This window comes from Plecotus auritus (genome assembly GCF_963455305.1).
Source record: "Plecotus auritus genome assembly, chromosome: 11".
In the NCBI taxonomy this organism is placed as follows: domain Eukaryota; kingdom Metazoa; phylum Chordata; class Mammalia; order Chiroptera; family Vespertilionidae; genus Plecotus; species Plecotus auritus.
In genome coordinates, this window is record NC_137777.1 from 3,621,376 (window position 1) to 3,641,051 (window position 19,676).

General features: G+C 59.7%; 1 protein-coding gene across 1 annotated transcript in view; it reads left to right on the forward strand.

The window, feature by feature from the left end:
• Positions 1 to 18,549, forward strand: part of ZFAT (zinc finger and AT-hook domain containing) — a 63,863-nt gene extending 45,314 nt beyond the window's left edge. Inside the window, exons 10-16 of the mRNA XM_080646441.1 lie at positions 1,694 to 1,867; positions 5,248 to 5,336; positions 8,503 to 8,641; positions 11,910 to 12,028; positions 13,265 to 13,391; positions 14,248 to 14,378; positions 17,759 to 18,549. Coding sequence (XP_080502567.1) covers positions 1,694 to 1,867; positions 5,248 to 5,336; positions 8,503 to 8,641; positions 11,910 to 12,028; positions 13,265 to 13,391; positions 14,248 to 14,378; positions 17,759 to 17,998 — 1,019 coding nt within the window. The 3' untranslated portion in view covers positions 17,999 to 18,549. The remainder of the gene's footprint in view (positions 1 to 1,693; positions 1,868 to 5,247; positions 5,337 to 8,502; positions 8,642 to 11,909; positions 12,029 to 13,264; positions 13,392 to 14,247; positions 14,379 to 17,758) is intronic.
• The last annotated feature ends 1,127 nt before the right edge of the window (positions 18,550 to 19,676 follow it).

Below are 19,676 nucleotides of genomic sequence, written 5' to 3' on the forward strand. Positions count from 1 at the left end.
TCCTCTCGCACACGGAGAAGCGTGTCCGTCCATCCGTTCGACCAGGGATTCAGCTACGTAGCTGCAATTGCGGTGGTGAGCGGTGTGCAGCTCTCTGTAGCTCTCCTTAAAGACGTCGCCAGGAGGCCCTGCACCAGGCAGCAAGGCCCCCTCAGTCACAGCAGTACCTCCGGTGCCCACAAGGGTGCGCCGTGCTGGTATGGCTGAGCAGTGTTGGTGGTCTGACCTCAGAGCCCTCTATTCCCACCCTGGGGGTGGGGGGGTGGGGGGGTGGGATGGGTGGGTGGAAGAGTTGGGTGCAGATGAAGCTCTAGGAGGAGGGATGGAGGCTGTGCGGTTGGGGTGCTGGCCCGTGGAGGGGAGCGTGGGGAGTGGTCTGTGAGACTCCGGGAAGCTGGGGGGCCGTTAGAGACAGCAGGCGCCAGCTGTGCGCTCTCCCCTGAGCAGGGGCACGGCTCCCTGGGGATGAGGCCCCGTCCCTCCTGTGAGTTAGGGACGGGAACACCGCAGGGGACCAGGCGGCTCTGAGGGATGGAGGACTCAGTCTTTCCCACAAATGGGGGAAAGTGACCTGATTTTGGTGGAGAGACGAACAGGGCAGTGGGAGGACGGGAGGGATGGGGTAGGAGCCGGACGGGGCAGGAGGAGGAGCTGAGCGCGAAGCCCCGCGGGGGACATTTATCGCGCACTCGGCTCTGTCACGGGGTGGGCGGAGAAGGTGAGGATGCTGTGCACAACCGTGTGTGTGTTACACCCTGTGCTCAGTCCCCCTCCCCCATGTCACACTAGGTTCTGGTGGCCTTTTTGCTTGTCTGCATTTCCCCCGGACCCTGCACCCTGGGTCTCCCAACTTCAAACCACGCCGCAGTGCCAAACGAGGCAGGTTCTGTCCATGTTTGTGGACTGGAGGGCAGCTGAAGGCCAAGATGCCCACCACCCCAGTCATCACCCACCTACAACCTGCTGGGGAGCTCTGCTGGGTTTCGGAAGTAAAACATGCTTTCGCTTCTGACCCTGAGTGTCTGACCCCACTGGGTTTTTTTGGTGTGTGTTTTTTTTAAGTATATTTTTATTGATTTCAGAGAGGAAAGGAGAGGGAGGGAGAGAGAGAGAAACATCAGTGATGAGAGAGAATCATGATCCGCTGCCTCCTGCACACTCGCACAGGGGATGGAGCCCACAACCCAGACATGTACCTTGACCGTGAATCGAACAGTGACCTCCTGGTTATAGTCGATGCTCAACCTCTGCGCCACGCTGGCCGGGCCCCATTGGTTTTTACGAAGGCCCTTGGTGGTTTAGTTTTGTCCAGTTTACGGCATTTGAGTGGATTTGATGGGTATCTGGTGGATGAGCTGCTCAGGGCCGAGCCCTCCAGGGCTGTGGGGACAGGCGTGTGGACAGCGCCCTGCCGTGGCCTGAGCCACACAGCGGGCTGAGAGCTGCAGGGCTTGGGCACAGAGACAGGGAAGCGGGGATGTGCTTGAGGAGGAGGGAGGAGGTGCCGAGGGGAGGCTGGGAGGCTGAGGAGGAGAGGGCAGCCCAGTCGGGGGCGCAGCCGGGAGGAGCGGGGCGTGGAACGTGTGCGGCGTGTTTAGGGCAAGCACTGTGCTGCTTTGTCCAGGATGGGGGTGGGCGCACACACACACAGAAGTACACGTGTGGGCATAGACGTCCTGCCTCTCCTCGGCAGGCGTGAAACCCTTCAAGTGCTCTCTGTGTGAGTACGCGACGCGCAGCAAGAGCAACCTCAAGGCGCATATGAATCGTCACAGCACGGAGAAGACCCACCTCTGTGACATGTGCGGCAAGAAATTCAAATCCAAGGGGACGCTGAAAAGCCACAAGCTCCTGCACACTGCGGACGGTGAGTACGTGCCTCCCTCCCGTGTGGCGTGAGGCTGCACCCCGAGTCCAGCAGGAACTGTGGGTGTCGGGGCAGGTGAGGGCACGGCTTGTGGAATTTTCGTTCTGAGAGGCAGCAGCCACGGCCCCAGGTTCAGTCAGTGCTAGAGCCGCGCCTGACACCACCAGGGATTGTGTGTGTGCGTGTGTGTGTGCATGCATGCGTGCGTGTGCACAGTGTGGGAGAGCGTGGAGGGGTTCAGGGAATGAATGGGTCATCCTCGGAGGCCTCGGCCTTTGGCTCTGCAGCTGCAATCCTCTTCAACCTCCATCCCCCTGAGCCTGCGATGCTCGGGGGTGTCCCTGATCACCCCTCCTGGTGTTCCCACTGGGGGCGCTTTTCATCCAAGCCCCGTCGGGTTTTCACGTTCCGTCCGCAGCAGGGCTGAGTCTAAAATACAAACGCTGTCGGGCAGCCTTGACCTTGATAAAGTGTGAAGTGGATTTCTAGTTTCATTCATTCGTTAAGAACCATTGACCGGGTTCTTACTGCGCGGCGGCCGTGAAGGTAGGTTCTGGGGCACAGGCTGATAAGGAGCGGTTCCTGCCTCAGGGGGGTGATTGCCAGGGGAGGAGAGCCTGCGCCTTGGACGAGGCAGGCGCTGTGGTGGGAGGAGAGGGAGCGCTGGGAGGCCGCGTGAGTCCTGGTGGGCAGGAGGGCGGTGGGCCTCGGTCACAGTGTCCGGAGGTCATCCCGAGGGGCTGGATAGAGCAAGGAAGGCGAACTGTAGGAAGACGGGCAGCTGAGCCTGAAAGGCCTTCAACGTTGTTTATTTCCCTTCACGTTCTGTGAGGGACTTGTGAACGCTCCACGTAACGAGACTAATAAGCTGTGTTTGTAAGTGTGCTGTTCCTCAGCATAATCACATGGAAGAGTTGGAGTTTAGGATAAGTATCCAGTGATTTCAATAAAGATTTTTTATTTCAGAACTTAGAGGCGAGGTAGCCATTGGATCCTACCGTTAAGGACGTTCTGGGGACCCCTTCACATCGTGGGAGCCTGGGCAGGACCTGGGTTGGGCTCTGGGGACTCGGTGGAAAAGACGGAATGCTTAGCTGGGATTGGTCAAATTAAGGACCAGGGCTTAGCTGGGATTGGTCAGATTAAGGACCAGGGCTTAGCTGGGATTGGTCAAATTAAGGACCAGGGCTTAGCTGGGATTGGTCAGATTAAGGACCAGGGCTTAGCTGGGATTGGTCAGATTAAGGACCAGGGCTTAGCTGGGATTGGTCAGATTAAGGACCAGGGCTTAGCTGGGATTGGTCAGATTAAGGACCAGGGCTTAGCTGGGATTGGTCAGATTAAGGACCAGGGCTTAGCTGGGATTGGTCAGATTAAGGACCAGGGCTTAGCTGGGATTGGTCAGATTAAGGACCAGGGCTTAGCTGGGATTGGTCAGATTAAGGCCAGGGCTTGCCTGAGGCGGAGGAAAGGCCGAGCCACAGCTGTTCCCACGTGAGCAGAGTGCTGGGGGAAAAACCCACAATCAAAACATTGAAAAATACAGTGACAGCGAAGCAGCCGTATCCCGAGTAATGGAAGCAGCATGTCACGTGACAGCTTATGAATTCCAAATCTGTGCAAAGAGGAAGCCTTATGAATACACCTAATTCTTCGCGGTGTGCCGCAAAAGGGGCGTGAGCTTGACATCTCGCGGTCTCTGAGCCTCGTGCTGGAGTCTGGGAGGTGGTGTAGGGGACAGAGGTGCGATGCGCTCTCCCCGGCCAGGCTCCGAGCCGATCCCTTCCCCCCAGGCTGCCTGCACCTTCTCCCCCAGGTGCTCACTGGAGACCTCGCTCCCAGCCTTCCAGCCTCTGCTCCAGGGTCCCTTTCTCGGGACCCCTTCCCTAGCGACTGTGTGTTACCGAGTCGCACCCCCTCCCCCAGGTCAGCTCGGCTCCCTGTGTTCTTAGCGTCCCTTCTTGGCTTACCTGCCCCTCGTGGGCTGCACGTTCCTTCATCATTTCAGTCTCGGCCACTGGACCCTCCCCGCTCCCTGCTGTTCCTCCCGAGGCCTTCCTCTGGGGTGCAGCTGCGTCTCTTCCTGGCGGTTTTCTGCGCCTTCCGCTGCACTGTGAGCCCCTCCGCAAGCAGGGGCTGTTGACTTTGTTTTGTAACCCCCAGCACCTCACGCTGTGTCTTATGTGTAGGGGCTTTTGTTGGTGGAGTTTTTGTTGATGAAATGAGTGGGAAGAAGCAGCAGCAACGGAAGGTGCTGCACAGGGGGGCGGGGACACCGCAGCACTGGACACCTGGCCGTGGCCCCATCACGTCTCCCAGTTCTGTTCAGTCAAATGCTTGCGGATTCGATGTTCAGTACGGGAGAGGAGCTCGCTGTTAAGTGGGTCTTCGCGGGCATCTTTTGATGCAGCGGAAAGGAATTCGGCAATTACCCGTCCTTTACCTGCTTGTGAGTCTAATTCAGGGGTCCTCAAACTTTTTAAACAGGGGGCCAGTTCACTGTCCCTCAAACCGTTGGAGGGCCGGACTATAGTTTAAAAAAAAAAAACTATGAACAAATTCCTATGCGCACTGCGGACCCGGGACGAGTCGGCTGCTAAGCAGGACAGGCAGCGGCACCCGGCGGGCCGGATCAATGTCCTTGGCGGGCCGCATGTGGCCCGCGGGCCGTAGTTTGAGGACCCCTGGCATTGCTCACATTTACCGGCGTCCTTAGAGTGACCTATCCCTGCTTATTCATTCCTGCTTTCCCGAGGAGCTCAGCACCGGGCCTTGTGAGGGCTGGGTCATCTGGGGGAAGGCTTCACTTAAACAGGTTCGCCGTCCACATGCACAGAGAGACACCGATCGGTGAAGGGCCCGAGGAGACCCTTTGAACGGACGCCGACAGCATGCAAGAATTCACCGCAAAAAACCGTGCTGTGCCACGTCCCCCCTCTGACTTTAAAGAGAGCGTAGACGTGGTGTGCGCACGTTTGTCCGTGATTCTGCTCACCTGTAGCAGGTGCGGGCGGGGGAATGCTACGCACAGGGCCTTTGTGGCGTGTACTCAGGCAAGAGTCTCTAGTCGTGAAATGAAAAGAGCTTTGCAGCTCAGCAGTGCCTTTGCCTCCCCCCTCCAGTCCAGCCGCCCGCCCCCCCATGCCGGAGTTTAGAGGAGTTCTGGTAGAATTTGCCAAGAGGCATTATCAGGCGTCAAGCACCCTCACCTGTGGGGGACCAGCGGGCTGCCTTGTGTCTGCGCCCCTCCCTGCTGGTTCCCCCGAACCCTGAACTCCCGATGAGGGGCGTCCTCGAGTGCCTGGGGCTCCGGGCCTGGCACTGCCCGCACACGCAGGCCGGGAGTCTGGCGCCTCTCACCTGTCCTCCCTTCTCCCCAGGGAAGCAGTTCAAGTGCACGGTGTGTGACTACACGGCGGCCCAGAAGCCCCAGCTGCTGCGGCACATGGAGCAGCACGCCTCCTTCAAGGTAAGGCGCCCGGGCGCGCAGGCCATGCAGCTGCAAATGCACGGCCTTCCCGCAGGGGGGGCAGCCCCTCGCTTCCGGCCCCCAGGGCTCACGGAGGAAGGAGCTGGGCCTTGGGCTCGGTTCAGGAGGGTGGCATCTTCCGTCCTTCGCCAACGGAGGCCAGGAGGCGTGTGCAGGAGGAGGCCCACCGGGAGGAGGCACGCTCTTGCCCTCAGACACTGCAGGGATTGAGAGGAAGGAATGGGGCGTTGCGGACAAGTATGTGCGCCCTCAGGTCCTGGATTCCCTAGTGAATCCGATCCGACAGGAGTGCGGATGCCCATCCGCCTGTTGCGGAGCTGGAGATGGTGCCCAGGAGTGCCCACCCCAGTGCCCAGCACGCGCAGGGGCCAGGAGATGGCGGCCTCCCTGTCCTCCCGTCCCTGTCCTCCCCTCCCCCTAATGGACGCTCCTTCAATGTAGGTGCTAGCAGTTCTGGTTCGCTTGTTGACAGCCACTTGACTCCAGCGAATTTGCCTCGTAAAAAATTGGGCCCAGCGCGTGGCAACTTGACCCTTAGTATGGATGCTGCTGCGGCTGTTGGTGTATAGACGTGGGCATGGGAAAGTGATGTCTGAGGTGCCTGCTGGAACTGTGCCCGCTGTGAGTGAGACCGGCCTGACGGAGAGCCCCGAGTCCCCCCTTGGCCCCTCTCCTCCTCCAGGACAGGGCCCTCTAGTTACGTTAGCCCAGGTCGTGGCTCAGATGGCGGGACTGACAAGCGGGATGAGTGGGTTCCTGCCCTCGGCCCTCGCTCTGTCTGGTAACACTCTCTCCCACGCCTCGGCCGCCCCCTGTCTCAGTTCCCATCACCGCTGTGAAAAAATCACCCCAACTTACCCCCCACTGTGGGATCTCTGACAATGCCTGCCACGTGCCTGCACAGAGCAGGTGCCCAGGAAATGGTCACGTGACCCCCTCCCGCCCGCCCGCTCTGAAGGAAGGGAGCAAGGAGGGTCACCGAGGCAGCTAAGCGGATCCCGCCACCAGGAGTGCGGCCTGCCCTCTGGGAGGTCTCCACGCAGCCGGCTCACGGGCAGGGCAGGGAGGCGGGTGATGGGGGCCCTCGGGCTGTGTCCTTGGGAGAAGGGACAGGGGGCAGCCTGTGTGAGCCCTTCCTTCTCTGACTTCACACATCCGGGCCCTGTGGTCACTCTGACTTGCCTCCAGCCCTGCCCCCTGCTACCTGCGTGGCCTCTAACCTTCCTGCAGTGTGGGACCCGGCGGTGTCTCCTGTCACTCTATGGAAGGCGCGTAGTCCGTGCTTACAAAGGGCTGGCACGTCATTGCGGATGACAGCTCCGTCCACACTCCACCTGCTGTCTTCCTTTCTCCGTTCGTGAGAAGGTGGTCCTGCCTGCAGTGCCGTCCTCTGTAGGGGCCTTAGCGAGACTCGGTGCCTGGGACATGCCTGTGTGCTCGAGGGTGGGACACAGCTCCCCTCACCTGCCTGGCACATCCCGGGAGACATGCCTGGCCTCACGGATGTCACTCACCACAGGGCCTCTCCCAAGGCCCGTTCCCGCAGGAGCTCTTCGTGACTCCACCTTCGCTCCCGGAGTGAGTGTCTCCGGCCTGGTGCTGCCCGGCGCTTCGGGCCTGCCCTGCTCTCAGAGCCGCTTCCCTGGAGGAGGGCCTGGCCATCTTTCCCTCCACGTCCTGCTTCCCACCGTTTCCTGCCTCGTGCTGAGACATGTCCCAGGGGCCCAGGGCCAGGCAGTGGGCACTTGGCCTGTGGTCTGTGAGGCTCCAAGAGCACCGGGAGGTTCTGGAAAGCAAGTTAAATATTTGATGTGTGGCTGTGCAAGTCTGACACACACACAATCAGTCTGAAGTCAGCAGTTTTCTAAATCTGTCCATTCTGGAAACTGCTCAGCGAGACGTACTGCTGACCTTGCTTCTTACCGCGGACTTGGCGCTGAAGCAGGCCTGGCTTGTGAGACCACTGTTCTGACCCTCCACCTGCCCACGGGCCCGGGCCCGGCCTGGCCTCTCTCCTGGGCCCGGAACCTGTGGGGAGGCGAGCTCGTTCTCTCAAAAGGGGAACCAGGCAGACCGTCGTCTGGAAGACACTGTGACGTGGCATTTCGGTTCGATGTGTGTTTACCACCAGCCGATCCTCAGTGAGCAAGGCATTGCCGTTGTCAAATTAAAATGTGCTCAACTCGAGTATTCTCACAAACGCCTGAGAAGGACGTGCTCGGGAGTGAGTGGCGTTGCTGGGGTTCTGTCCTGGTCTCTGTCAGACGGAGCTGGTCTCCCTCCAGAACGGCCTCTCCCGGCCCGCAGAGGGGCACAGGGCCCGTCCCCACTTCCCTCGCTGCTTTGAGCACGAGCCTGCAGTCGCGGTCTAGTTAGCAAACGCAGGCGGAACCCTGAGCAAATGCCCACCGAGGTTGAGTTCAGCAGCCGGAACATGTCCCAGGGTCAGCAGCGTCCCTGAGCCCCGGGGGCGGGGGGGGGGGGGGCCATGGGCAGGAGAGGGCCGGCGTTGGGTCTGCTTTCAGCTCTCACCTGGGGAGGAGGTGAGGGGTTGGAGGTCACAGTTTCCCTTTGTCCCCGAAGCTGTGCAGTTCGAGGAGAAAGAATAGCCCGGCAGGGCCGGCGGTTTATTAAATCGTTAGAACTGCGATGTCTCTGCTGGAAACCTGATGCCACCTTCTGCTTCCTTGTGTGTGAGATCTTTTTAAAGCACTTCTGGGAAAAAAAAAAAAAGAAAATTGGATCGACTTATGTTAAATTAAAATCCTGTCTGTCTAATAACGCGCGCTGTCGTCTCTGGAAACACTGCATTTTTGACCGCACAAGCGATTCCAAAAAATCAATGACGGGAGGACGCGGCGGAGTCCTCTAAGCTCCAGCGCGAGAAGCAGCGCGGGCTGACTTCCTGCTGCGGACGGTGATGACAACGGCCTCCGCGCTCCCACTCTCCAGCCGGTGGTACCGGGGTTTTACAGCATTGACCCTCCTAGTTGTTGCATTCGTCTCTGCCTGATGTCCCAACAGAGGCGGCTCTGTGCTGTTGGAGGACGGGAAGGCCTGGCCTAGGCCGGCTGGGGTGGCCCAGTGGTCGAGCTCCCCATCCGGAGGGCTCCCCTCCCCCTAAGCGTCCTCCTTGTCCCCACAGCCTTTCCGCTGCGCCCACTGCCATTACTCCTGCAACATCTCGGGCTCCCTGAAGAGGCACTACAACAGGAAGCACCCCAACGAGGAGTACGCCAACGTGGGCGCCGGGGAGCTGGCCGCCGACGCGCTCGTCCGGCAAGGTAGGCACAGGCTGGCCCGGGGCCCGCGCAGCCCCCGCCGGGCCGCGTTTCTGCGGAGCCGTGACGTGGTCATTTAATCCTGGTCCCTGAATGTGCTGTTCATTCTTCATCATCGCCATGTCCCCCGCCTCCTCCGCGTTACTATTCACCAGCGTTCCTTTTTTTTTTTTTTAAATTTTATTTATTTTTATTAAGGTATTATATGTGTACATATCTTACCATCCCCCCACCCCACTCCCATACCTGCCCTCACCCCTCAATGTTTTGCATCCGTTGGTTATGCTTATATGCATGCACATAAGTCCTTCGGTTGATCTCTTATTTCCCCCACCTCTCCCTAACCTTCCCGCTGTAATTTGACAGTCTGTTGGATGCTTTACTGCCTCTGTGTCTATCATTTTGTTCATCAGTTTATAATGTTTTTTATTATCCACAACTGAGTGAGATCATGTGGTATTTTTCTTTCATTGACTGGCTTATTTCACTTAGCATAATGTTCTCCAGTTCCATCCAGGTGTCTACAAATGGTAGGAATTCCTTCTTTTTTATGGCAGCATAGTATTCCATTGTGTAGATGTACCATAGTTTTCTGATCCAGTCATCTACCAGCATTCCTTCTTGGCCGTATTAGAGCAACCTCACTGGAAATGGGAAATGAAACCGTCATAATCTACCCACAGATCCCCTCTGCCCCCAACTCATTCGTCTGCACTGCCTTCTGCTCTGTGTCCCAGCATGCACTTTGCACACACGGAAGGTCACGGCTTCCTCTCTACTTCACACTGACTGGCACGGATGTGCCACTTCCTCTTGGTCTTTCTCGTTGTCATTTCGCAGGCTCTCTGTGACACAGCACCCGAGCCCGGGCCTCCCTTGTCCATGCTCCTGCGGCAGGACGTTGTGGGGTTCCCAGGCTTTTGTATTGCAATTGCAGAGACTGCTGTGGCAAGCACGTTTATAGGGGGCTTCTTTCAAGGGGGGCTCAAATTATTTACCGAGTCCTCCGATTACTTACCCTGAAAAGGAAAAACCATCCAGAATATTCACACTAAAGAGACTGGGTGGAGCCGCTCCCGTGATTGAGAAGGTTGGAGATTTTTGGCTGCTTTTTTCAGTGATCAGTCACGTATTCCCGCCCCGGAGGGTTGAGCGCGTGCGCTGTTGCTGTACAGAGAAATGCCGACGTGCTTACGGCCGCGCTGTTAGCCCAGTGGACAACGGGTGCAGCCTGCAGCTTCCAGCTGCTGTTCGTTCCCGAAGGTCAGGGGTCCCAGACGGGTCTCCTGGGGAAATTCAGGTTTGCTAGCGAGTCTGTCGCAGTGGCTCTGGTGGGAGTCCATTTCCTGGCCTCTGCCAGCTCTTAGGGGCCCCCACACTGCTTGGCTCCAGCCCCTCCCTTCACCTTCGGAGCCCACGATGGCCAGCAGCCTCATGGCCCAGTGCTGCCCCCCCCCCCGCCCCGTCCTTCTTTCTTGGAGGCGCCCTGGGGGTTACACTGGCATCCTCACCCCTCTCCAGATCCTTCACCGCATCATGCCCAGAGGGCAGCATTCCCCTGCAGTGATAAGGGTGCCAGTGCCTTGGGGCCGTCCTGCTGCCTGCTTGTGGGACCCTAGTGTCAGCGCTTTCACCTTAGAGAGAACTCCCCTCCCTGGAGGTCCAGGAGCTGGCTCTGGGTCCAGTGAGCCAACGTGCATTCCGGCCTCGACTCCCCAGCCCGGCGTTGACTCCCCAGCCCGGCCATCCCGGGAGATAGATTATTGAAAATGAAATTGAATTTTCATTCATATCAGCCACCACAAAGGAGCACGCGTACTCAATGCCTGAAACTCCTCCAGAATATATTACGTTCCCTAAAGAGCAAAGGATGCCACCATCGATTTTGAAAATTGCTCCTGAAATTCTGTTCTTGTGCCTGGTCATCGGGCCTGATGGGAACGGTGGGGCGGGGCGTGCAGTTCCCGGTGGGCGCTTCCCATCAGCCCTGCCAGCGGGTTCACCCAGGTGCCCCGGCCTGGCTGTGCCTGCCCTGGGAATGCCGTGAACTGAGGTTGGATTAATGTCTCTCGGCTCTGATGGCAGCTCCTGGCAGCGTTACTCCCTCGGTCTAGATTACAGACTTCCACTGGTTCTTTCATTAACATCGCTGTGGCTGAGGTGAAGTTTTAATTAATGTGGGGGCATTATCATGTTAATTTTAATTTAAATGTAAGGATGTTTTCCTCCCTCAGCTAGTTTTCTGTAAGGAATCTTTTTTTGTTGCTGTCAATCCTCACCCAAGGATATTTTTTCCATTGGTTTTTAAAGACAATGGAAGTGGGGTGGGGGGAGGGAGGGGGAGAGAGACAGACAGACAGACACATGGATGTGAGGGAGACACATGGATTGGTTGCCTCCCACAGGTGCCCCCACCAAGGGCCAGGGATCGAACTTGCAGCCCTGGTACGTGCCCTTGATCAGGAGCGGAACTGCGACCCTTCAGTCCGAGGGCTTCTGACCGGCCTTTAATTTAGTGTGAACGCCTGAGTGTAGCCTTAGGTGGTTTGCTTTTTTTTTTTTTTTTGGTTGCCTCATTGTTAGTCTTTATAGAACCAGCATCAGATTTACCAAGAAGAAAAAAGTGACGAGTCTCACACCCCGGGGAGTTTTAAAAAGCGATCAGGGGAAAATGTGATTTTAATCGATGATGAATAAATGATGACAAAGCTTTATTATCCTCTGGCCACGAAAATCACGCGCGTTAGGTTTCGCCTAAGAAGAGGAGAGCGCGGACCGTCAGGAAACAGCGTCTCTCGGAGCCGCCTCTCCTGGGACACGCGGGGTGGAGGGGTTGGCGCCTGTGGCTCTCGCCCTGCCGACTCCGCCCGCGGGGCCTGGGTGTAGAACCACCTGTGGGTCACTCAGTGTCTCGGGCCATGGAAACGCCGTGTTGTTTGGGCAATAGCCACATGAAAAAGAATCTGTGCAGACACAGCCGTCACAGGTCTGACTGCCTAGCGCACATCAGCTACAGCGTATCTTTAAAGAAATACATATTTTCCACCCGTGGTGGGTTGAGTCCCGGCTGTGGAACCCGTGGCTATGGGGGCGGACAGACTCGTGCTCCTTCAGTGAGTGGGAAAGACACACCACGTTTAAAAGCCTCTGCCCTGAAAAGCATGCCCGCGGCTCTCCCGTGGCAGCGCCAGGCGAGCCCGGATGGAAGTGAGGCACTGGGGGGGGGGGGGGGGGGGGGCCCTGCGCTGACCGCCTGTCTCCCTCTGCGCAGGCGGCCTGAAGTGCCCCGTGTGCAGCTTCGTCTACGGCACCCGGTGGGAGTTCAACCGGCACCTGAAGAACAAGCACGGCCTGAAGCTGGTGGAGACGGGCGGGGAGCCCAAGTGGGAGGTGAGGCTCCGAGGGCGGGCCGGCCCGACCCTGCTCAGCCAGAAGCGAGCCAGGCCCCGGTTCCTGGCTGGGCGGCCTGGGCGCCTTCGCCCATCCCGTCTCCGGGCCCAGGGCGCCCCCCGGGAGGCCGAGCTGTGCCTGTGGGCGCTTCCTCCCTCCCGGCTGGGACGCCTGAGTGAACGTGGCCGTGACCGCGTGCTCTTTCGAGCCGGCCCGTTAGTGACACGGCTCACCGAGCATGCCTGGCTCCCGTGCATTTTGTGCCAAGTGCTCCCTTTTGTTCTCCGTTACTGTGGACAGTTACGCTTCCCCTTGGCGTTTTCCTAGGCCTCGCATCCCTTCCAGGAGGAGGTCTTTATTCCTGTCCCTGCGTGTGAGAATTTTGCTCGCTGTCAGTCACAGTAGCTCCTGCTTCGCTCCTGAGCCCTCACTTTGCACAGATGTTTGCTGTGCTCACTGTGGTTTGTCCTATAGAAGGGAAAAGGCGCGAAGAGCTGAGGCGCGCTGAGCTCTGACCCGGCGCCGGGACCTGTGCCGCAGGCTTTATCCATGTTACCTGACCGCCACCCCTCCCCCGCCTGCCGCCACCCCTCCCCCGCATTCCACCACCCCTCCCCCGCCTGCCGCCACCTCCTCCCCCGCCTGCCGCCACCCCTCCCCCGCCTTCTGCCACCCCCTCCCTCGCCTTCAGCCACCCCCTCCCCCGCCTGCCGCCACCCCTCCCCCGCCTTCCGCCACCCCCTCCCCCGCCTGCCGCCACCCCTCCCCCGCCTTCTGCCACCCCCTCCCTCGCCTTCAGCCACCCCCTCCTCCGCCTGCCGCCACCCCCACTGGTGCACCCTTCCTCTGCCAGCCCAGTGGCAGAGGCGCTGGGTGTGGGCGATAAGAGGCGGTGCTGGCGCCATGGGCAGAGACAGGAGCCATCAGAGGAGCATGCACAGGAGCCCCGGGCATCTCTAGTCTCTGGTCTGCACGGCTGTTCCCGGGCAAGGGCGTGCGGCAAGGGGCTGCCCACCAGAGCGGGGTGAAGCCTCCCTGTTCTAAGGGAAGCTTCTCCCTGGGAAATCGGGTTGTTATTGGAGCAGCTGGTGCCGCGGGAAAAGGGGGCGGGTGCAGAGTGCTCTGGTTTTGTCTTCTGACCTCATCCCGGGGGCGGGGGGGGGGGGGTTGGGGGGGGCGGGGGAGGGTGGGCACGTGGCCGTCCAGAAGGTCACCCGGTGTCATGTGTTTGCTCAGCCAGCAACAGAGACTCCCGAGGAGCCGGCCGCCCAGTACCTGCACATCGCGGAGGCCGAGGAGGACGTCCAGGGCACGCAGGCCGCTGTGGCCGCGCTGCAGGACCTGAGATACACCTCCGAGAGCGGTAGCGTGTGCTATACGTGGGGGGTCCTGGGGGGTGCGTGTGAAGGTGGTCAGGTCACGAACGTCGTCGTAGCCGTGGTCATGTGCCCCATCCTGCCCTTTACCCAGTACCCAGCGCCCCCGCCTCTCACTGACCCCCGTGGGGCAGACACCGCCCTGAGCAGGAGGCGGCACGATGTGCTGCCAACATCGACCAGGCCCTCATCTTCCTCCTGGTGAGCGGCTGGCCGGGCTCAGGGCTCCGTGTCCCGGAGAGCCACGGGTCCCCGATGGCGAGGGCAGGCGGTATCTCAGCAGCCACCCGTTCACACGGGTTCTAATCCTTTAATTTTTTAAAGTATGTTTTTAAATGGATTTCAGAGGGAGAGGGAGATAGAAACATCAAGGATGAGAGAGAATCATTGATCGGCTGCCTCCTGCACGCCCCCTACTGGGGACCAAGCCTGCACCCCAGCATGTGCCCCAACAGGGAATCGATCCGTGACCTCCTGGTTCACAGGTTGACGCTCAACCACTGAGCCGGCCGGCTGGGCTGGATTCCAGTTTTCTGAGATGATTCAAGTAGAACCCAAGCTTAAAGGTTTGGGACTCTAAGCCCGTCGCTTTGACAGTGAGACCTCCTGGCTGTTTCGCCCAGAGCCTGTGCAATGTCTTTGGCGCGCTGTTGCCGACCGCCTGCCCGGGGCCCCCCCTCTGCCTCTGACGCCGTGGCTGCCGCTGCCCAGGCCTCCGCCTTGAGAGGCGGTCGTGTCACCACACTGGGGTTCCGAGCATCTGGGCTGGAGCTCTGGCTGTTGGCATTCAGGGACCTTCGGGACCAGCGGCCTAAGGGGCCCCCTTTGTTTCTTCCCCGTAAGGTGACCGGCTGGACCCCACAGCAGTGAACATCCTCCAGCAGATCATCGAGCTGGGCAGCGAGGCCCACGACGCCACGGCCGTGGCCTCCGTGGTTGCCATGGCTCCGGGGACGGTGACTGTGGTGAAACAGGTAAGGGCCCGTAGGCTCTGACCCACTTCCCTAGCAGAACCCGGCACGCGTGGGTCTAGTCTCACGCGTGTTCGTTTCTACCTGTGATTATCACGGACTTGTATTTCCAGTCGCCCCGTGTATGGAGGTGTGTTTCGGGGGAAAGGTGTAATATGTTTCTGAATATTCTCGGAACTTTTCATTCATTTCCTCGCAAGAATGCCAGGGGGACAGCAGGATGCGGACACATCTGGGCACATGTGTCATGAGATGCCCCCTCGGGGCCGGAGGCACAGTGAGCCCACGCGTGGGGCAGCCAGAGAGCCGGAGGGGCCACGTGGGCTGGCCTCCTAAATACCAAGCCCCCCCAACCAGATCCCCACCGCGTTCCTGTGCCGGTGGGAGGTGCTCCGTTTCTGAACGAAGGTTACACTGACCGGCTCGCCTGCTCCTCGTCCAGCCTCGGGGCTGCTCTGTCACAGTGCAGAGCCCCGATCGGCTTTGTCTGCCCGCACTCCGCTCTCCCCTGTCCCCTGCTTCGCTGTACGGAAGACTGAGTCTCGGCTGCAAATACTTAAAAACACAAGAACACAGGGAGCCCCTCAGAGCCACGATGGACGAAGGGCGTCTGGCTTAGAGTCGAGCTCAGGCTCTGGAGGAGGGGACGTGCTGGCCGCAGTCTTTTCCGTGGTTACCCGTACTTGCACGCCCTCGGTCGGAGGTATTCAGTAGGTGCCCACTGCTGCGGCAGGGTCCGCGGGTCCAGGCGGTGACTCCAGTGAGAAGGAGACCGCGCACAGAGCAGACAGGAAGGATGTCACGGGGTGCCAGGAGCCTGGAGAAACGCGGAGGGGGCGGGAGTTGCTGGGCTGTTCGTGAGGGTCGTCGGGCAGGTCTGTGACGTGGGAGCAGAAACCCGGAAGAGGGGTGTGTTCTCAGAGTTACCCCAGCTCCTCTGTGCATTGAGCGCAGAGTTGTATAACGGAAGCCAAGAAGGAAACGTGAAACGGCTAATTTAGGGAAGGGGAAGTGTCTTGGGCACTCACAAAGGTACTTTTTTTAATCTTTATTGTTGACAGTATGACATATGTCCCCTTTCCCCCATTGACCCCTGCCAGCCCGCCCCGCCCCCCACCCCAGGCCCTCACCACCCTATTGTCTGTGTCCATGGGTTATGCACATATGCATACACGTTCTTTGGTTGATGCCTTCCCACCCCCCACCCCCAGCCCTGCCTTCCCTCTGAGGGGTGACAGTCTGTTCTGTGCTTCTGTGTCTTTGGATTTATTTTTGTTCATCAGTTTATGTTGTTCATTAGGTTCTACATACGAAAGACAGAGGTATTTCTTGAAGTGCCTTTCATGTCGGGACCCCCGAGTGATGTGGTGAGGGGTGCTAGCAGGGCAGGCAGGAGAGGAAGAAGAAAGCAAGACCAGTGAGGGGAGGGGGTGGGGAGGAGAGAGAGAGGGAGAAGGAGAGAGAGAGAGGGAGAAGGAGGAGAGAGAGAGGGAGAGGAAAGAGAGAGAGAGAGAGAGGGAGAAGGAGAGAGAGAGAGGGAGAAGGAGGAGAGAGTGCTTGCAGCCATCCTGGAGCTGGGGGCCTGGGGCCTCGAGTGGAGCCAGCAGAGCGCTGGTCCCACAGCGATGCGGTCCAGGCTCCGTGGACCTGGAGGCGGTAGCGGTGCAGGCCTCGGCGGTTTATGGATAATCTGTGCGTCCCATGGGTTACGTTTTCTATTAAGCTTTCTGTGCTGCTCATAATTCATCTGCAAGATGTGTTAGCTCAGCACTTGGGGAGAACGGAGCGCCGTCCCGGGGGGAGTGACACTGGGAGCCGTATGATTTCTGGCGTGGAGAACAGTGTCAGCCTGTGCTAATGGGTTAGGCCCCTGGAGTGATGGATTTGAACAGAGAATGGTGAGAGCTGGACAGCCAGCCGTAAAGGGATTGGGACAGGTCAGAGCACGAATTCAACCCTCTTCACTGTGGCACGTGGTCCCTTCAGCTGCCGCCACACTGCACCCTCCGCGAAGGTCTGAGGACACGGGGTCACCCAGGCTCAGGCCCAGCTCTTGCTACTTCCCACTGTTTGCCCGCCGATGAGTCCCCGGACCCCTAGAAGCTCCCGTGCCCCCACTTGTAAACCGGGCCAGAAACGCTCGCGCCACGGGATGTTGTGTGGACGTGTGTGCTCACTAAGCTGCGAGGGGCCGGGTGGACGTGGGGTTCCGTGGGGACGGAGGGAGTCGGGATGGAGGCCCGGGAGTGCCTCGTGGGCAGGCGGACGGGCAGGGGGAGGGCAGATAGAGGCCAAGAGAGGCCGTGGGAGCAGCTAGCAGGGCGGCACGCTGTGCCAGGCGGCAGAAACTTCTGGAAAGGTGAACAGGGAACTGTGTCCAGCGGGTTGGCCATAGAGTGGCGGCCGGCGGCCTACGGCTATGGGCATGCCCGCTCTGGGCTCACCCTCTCATCCGGTCACTGAACAGCAGGAGGCTTGTGTGGCACCTGCGAGGTCAGGGCCCCTCCTAAGCCACCAGTGCCCCCGACCACCCCTCCCCCGTGGGGAAATGACGGGCCATTCAGAGAAAAGCGTTGTGTTCCCTCCCCCAGTCCCCGCCCTCCGTCAGGCGCTCCCCCTCCGAGTGAAATGAATCGGTATTTACTTCTGAAGTCCTAGTTCACAGTACGTTTTCCCATTTAAATGAAATTGAAACAAGCAGGAAAAGAAGGAATAAAACAAATTCACTCCGGAAAAACACATCAGCCGAGATGCATTCGTAATGCCGCTCCCAGCAGCTCGCTGGCTCCCGGTGACTTCTGTCAGCGACACGACTCAGTGCTCCTCCTAGTCCTCCCTCTGTGGAGCCACCCCAGTGGCCTTTCCAGCTCCTCTGAGTGAGCGTGGCCCCTGCCAGCGGCCAGCCCCTCCTGCCCACAGGGAATGGTCTCGCCACGGGGCCCAGAGATAGCGTGGAGTCATGGCGTGTCACTCGGGGTGGGCAGGGAGGGGAGGCCCCCATGCTGGCTGGGAAGGAGGCACCATGAACAGGAGCTCGTGGGAGCAAGCCCAGCTCTCCCCTCTCCCCTCTCCCCTGGAGTCACTGCCACCAGCTCACCTGCCCTCTGCCTTGGCCGCCCCGCCCACCCCGCACTGCACCCCGTGGTGGGAGCCACCCAGCCCTGCACCCATGGCTTCCACCGGCCCTGAGGCCTCGGGCAGCTGTGGACCATTGTTCACGCTGCGTCTGTGCCCGGGAGCGAGTGCCGCCCGTGGAGAGGTCTGCGTGCGGTGGGCAGGCGCTCTGGAGCGTCCCAGATGCTCCGTAAGCAGGGCGTGGCCGTTGTCACGGCCGGACCAGAAGCAGGCCCTGCGTGACGTGACGTCTCCCTCGCCCCCCACAGGTCACCGACGAGGAGCCCAGCGCCAACCACACGGTCATGATCCAGGAGACGCTGCAGCAGGCGTCCGTGGGGCTGGCGGAGCAGCACCACCTGGTTGTGTCCTCGGACGACGTGGAGGGCATCGAGACGGTGACCGTGTACACGCAGGGCGGGGAGCCCTCCGAGTTCATCGTCTACGTGCAGGAGGCCGTGCAGCCCGCGGAGGAGCCGGCCGGGGCGCAGCCGGCCCCGGAGCTCTGAGGACGCCGCTGGAGCCAGGGCCGGCTGCCAGGCTGTGCAGGGCGCCGGGGGCCGGGCGGGGAGGCTGCCGCCCGGTGCTGTCCTGACTGCTCTGCTCTGTGCTCCTCCCCCCCGCCGGCCGCCACGGGGGCTCTCCTGGCCCTGCTTTGGGTGGGCAAGGTGATGGGCATCTGTAGCGATACGGGATCCCCATCCCCAGCACAGCCCCCCCTTACCCTGAATGACCTGCTTCTGGAAAGATTTCTGCATCAGTTCTTCAGACATGGCTCACACCGCATTGCCCCCTTCCTTTCAGAGACCCCCCCTGTCCCCCAGTTCCCATCAGCATCTTCCCGAATCCCAGCCCCAACTCCTGACCCCACTGAGGTGCTGAATCTGCACTTGGGACTGCGTGCAGCCTGGTGAGAGAGGCGGCCACCACAGAGCAAGGGGCCCACGGGAAGGAGGAGGGGCAGGCTTATCACAATGCACCCTCCCCCAGTATCACAGTCCACCCTCCCCCCGTATCAAGGCGCTTATCATGGAGTAACCACAATTCCGTGACTCTTCCTCCGCCATCCCAGGTGGGGTCTCAGCTTATAGTCTTGGCATTCTTTGGCTTTTTTAAAAAAATGCACTTTTACTATTCACCTCCTATTCTAAGGAGGCAGGGTGGATAGAATAAAACCAGTCTCTGCCTGAGTATTTAGGTTGGATGGTTTGCGTCCCCCCTCCTGAATCAAGATCTTGGATTTGGCCCCCACCTCGACCCCCTCGGTCCGCAACCCAGGGCCCTTAGAGGCAGCCCTGGAGCTCTTTCTCGGAAGCATTTAGATTTGCTTTGGGGCCCAGTGTTGGGGGCTGGCGACCTCACTGTCATCTGTGCCAGCATTTGACTTGCCGCCGGCCCAGATGTGGCAGCACCTGTCCCTTCCGCTTTGCACACTTCGTGCCCACGATCAGGCCTTGGCGACACACTGTGTGACTAAGGTTCCAGTCCAGGTGCTCGAGGGTAAGTCCTACACCTTTCTGAGTCCCTGCTCTGTGCACAGCACTGGTGACATCTGGGCGAGTCCTATTGCACCCTGCCCAGCCCTGGGTCGCCTGACAGCACCCACCGTCCAGCTCACCAAGGTCAAGATTCGTTCCCTCCAGGGACCCTTTCTTGAAAGGCAATCTCATGCAGGTGTGTCAGCAGGTGGACAGACCGATGCAGTGGTCGTTGGTGTGGTTGAAGAGGGCCGAGTCCACAGCCCCGTGCACTTGGCCTTCACTGTTGCCATCCTGCCCACCCCAGCGGAGCCTGAAGGCTGCTCTAATACAAGGAGGGAAGGCGGCTTGCCCTAAGCCAGGAAGGGAAGAAGTGCATGAGGCCTTCCAGGGAAGGAGGGACACTTCCCGTGTGGGATGAGTTGAGAGCTTCCTGGAGGAGGTGGCCTGTGATCAGGGTTTGTAGACTAGATGGGCGTTGCACTTGCAAGAATTGGGGTTAGGGGAGGGGGAGGGAATTCCAAAGAAAAGAATAGTGGGGCTGACCCCTGGGGGCGGGCTAGTACGGGCACAGGCAGTGAGCCATAGCATCCCGGTGGCTGGTGGGTAGCTCTAAGGGGAAAGAGTCAAAGATCAGCCAGAAGCCAGAACAAGCTGAGGTGATGGATATTGGTTTACTCAGTAAGCCCTGGGGAGTTGGCATTTGCTA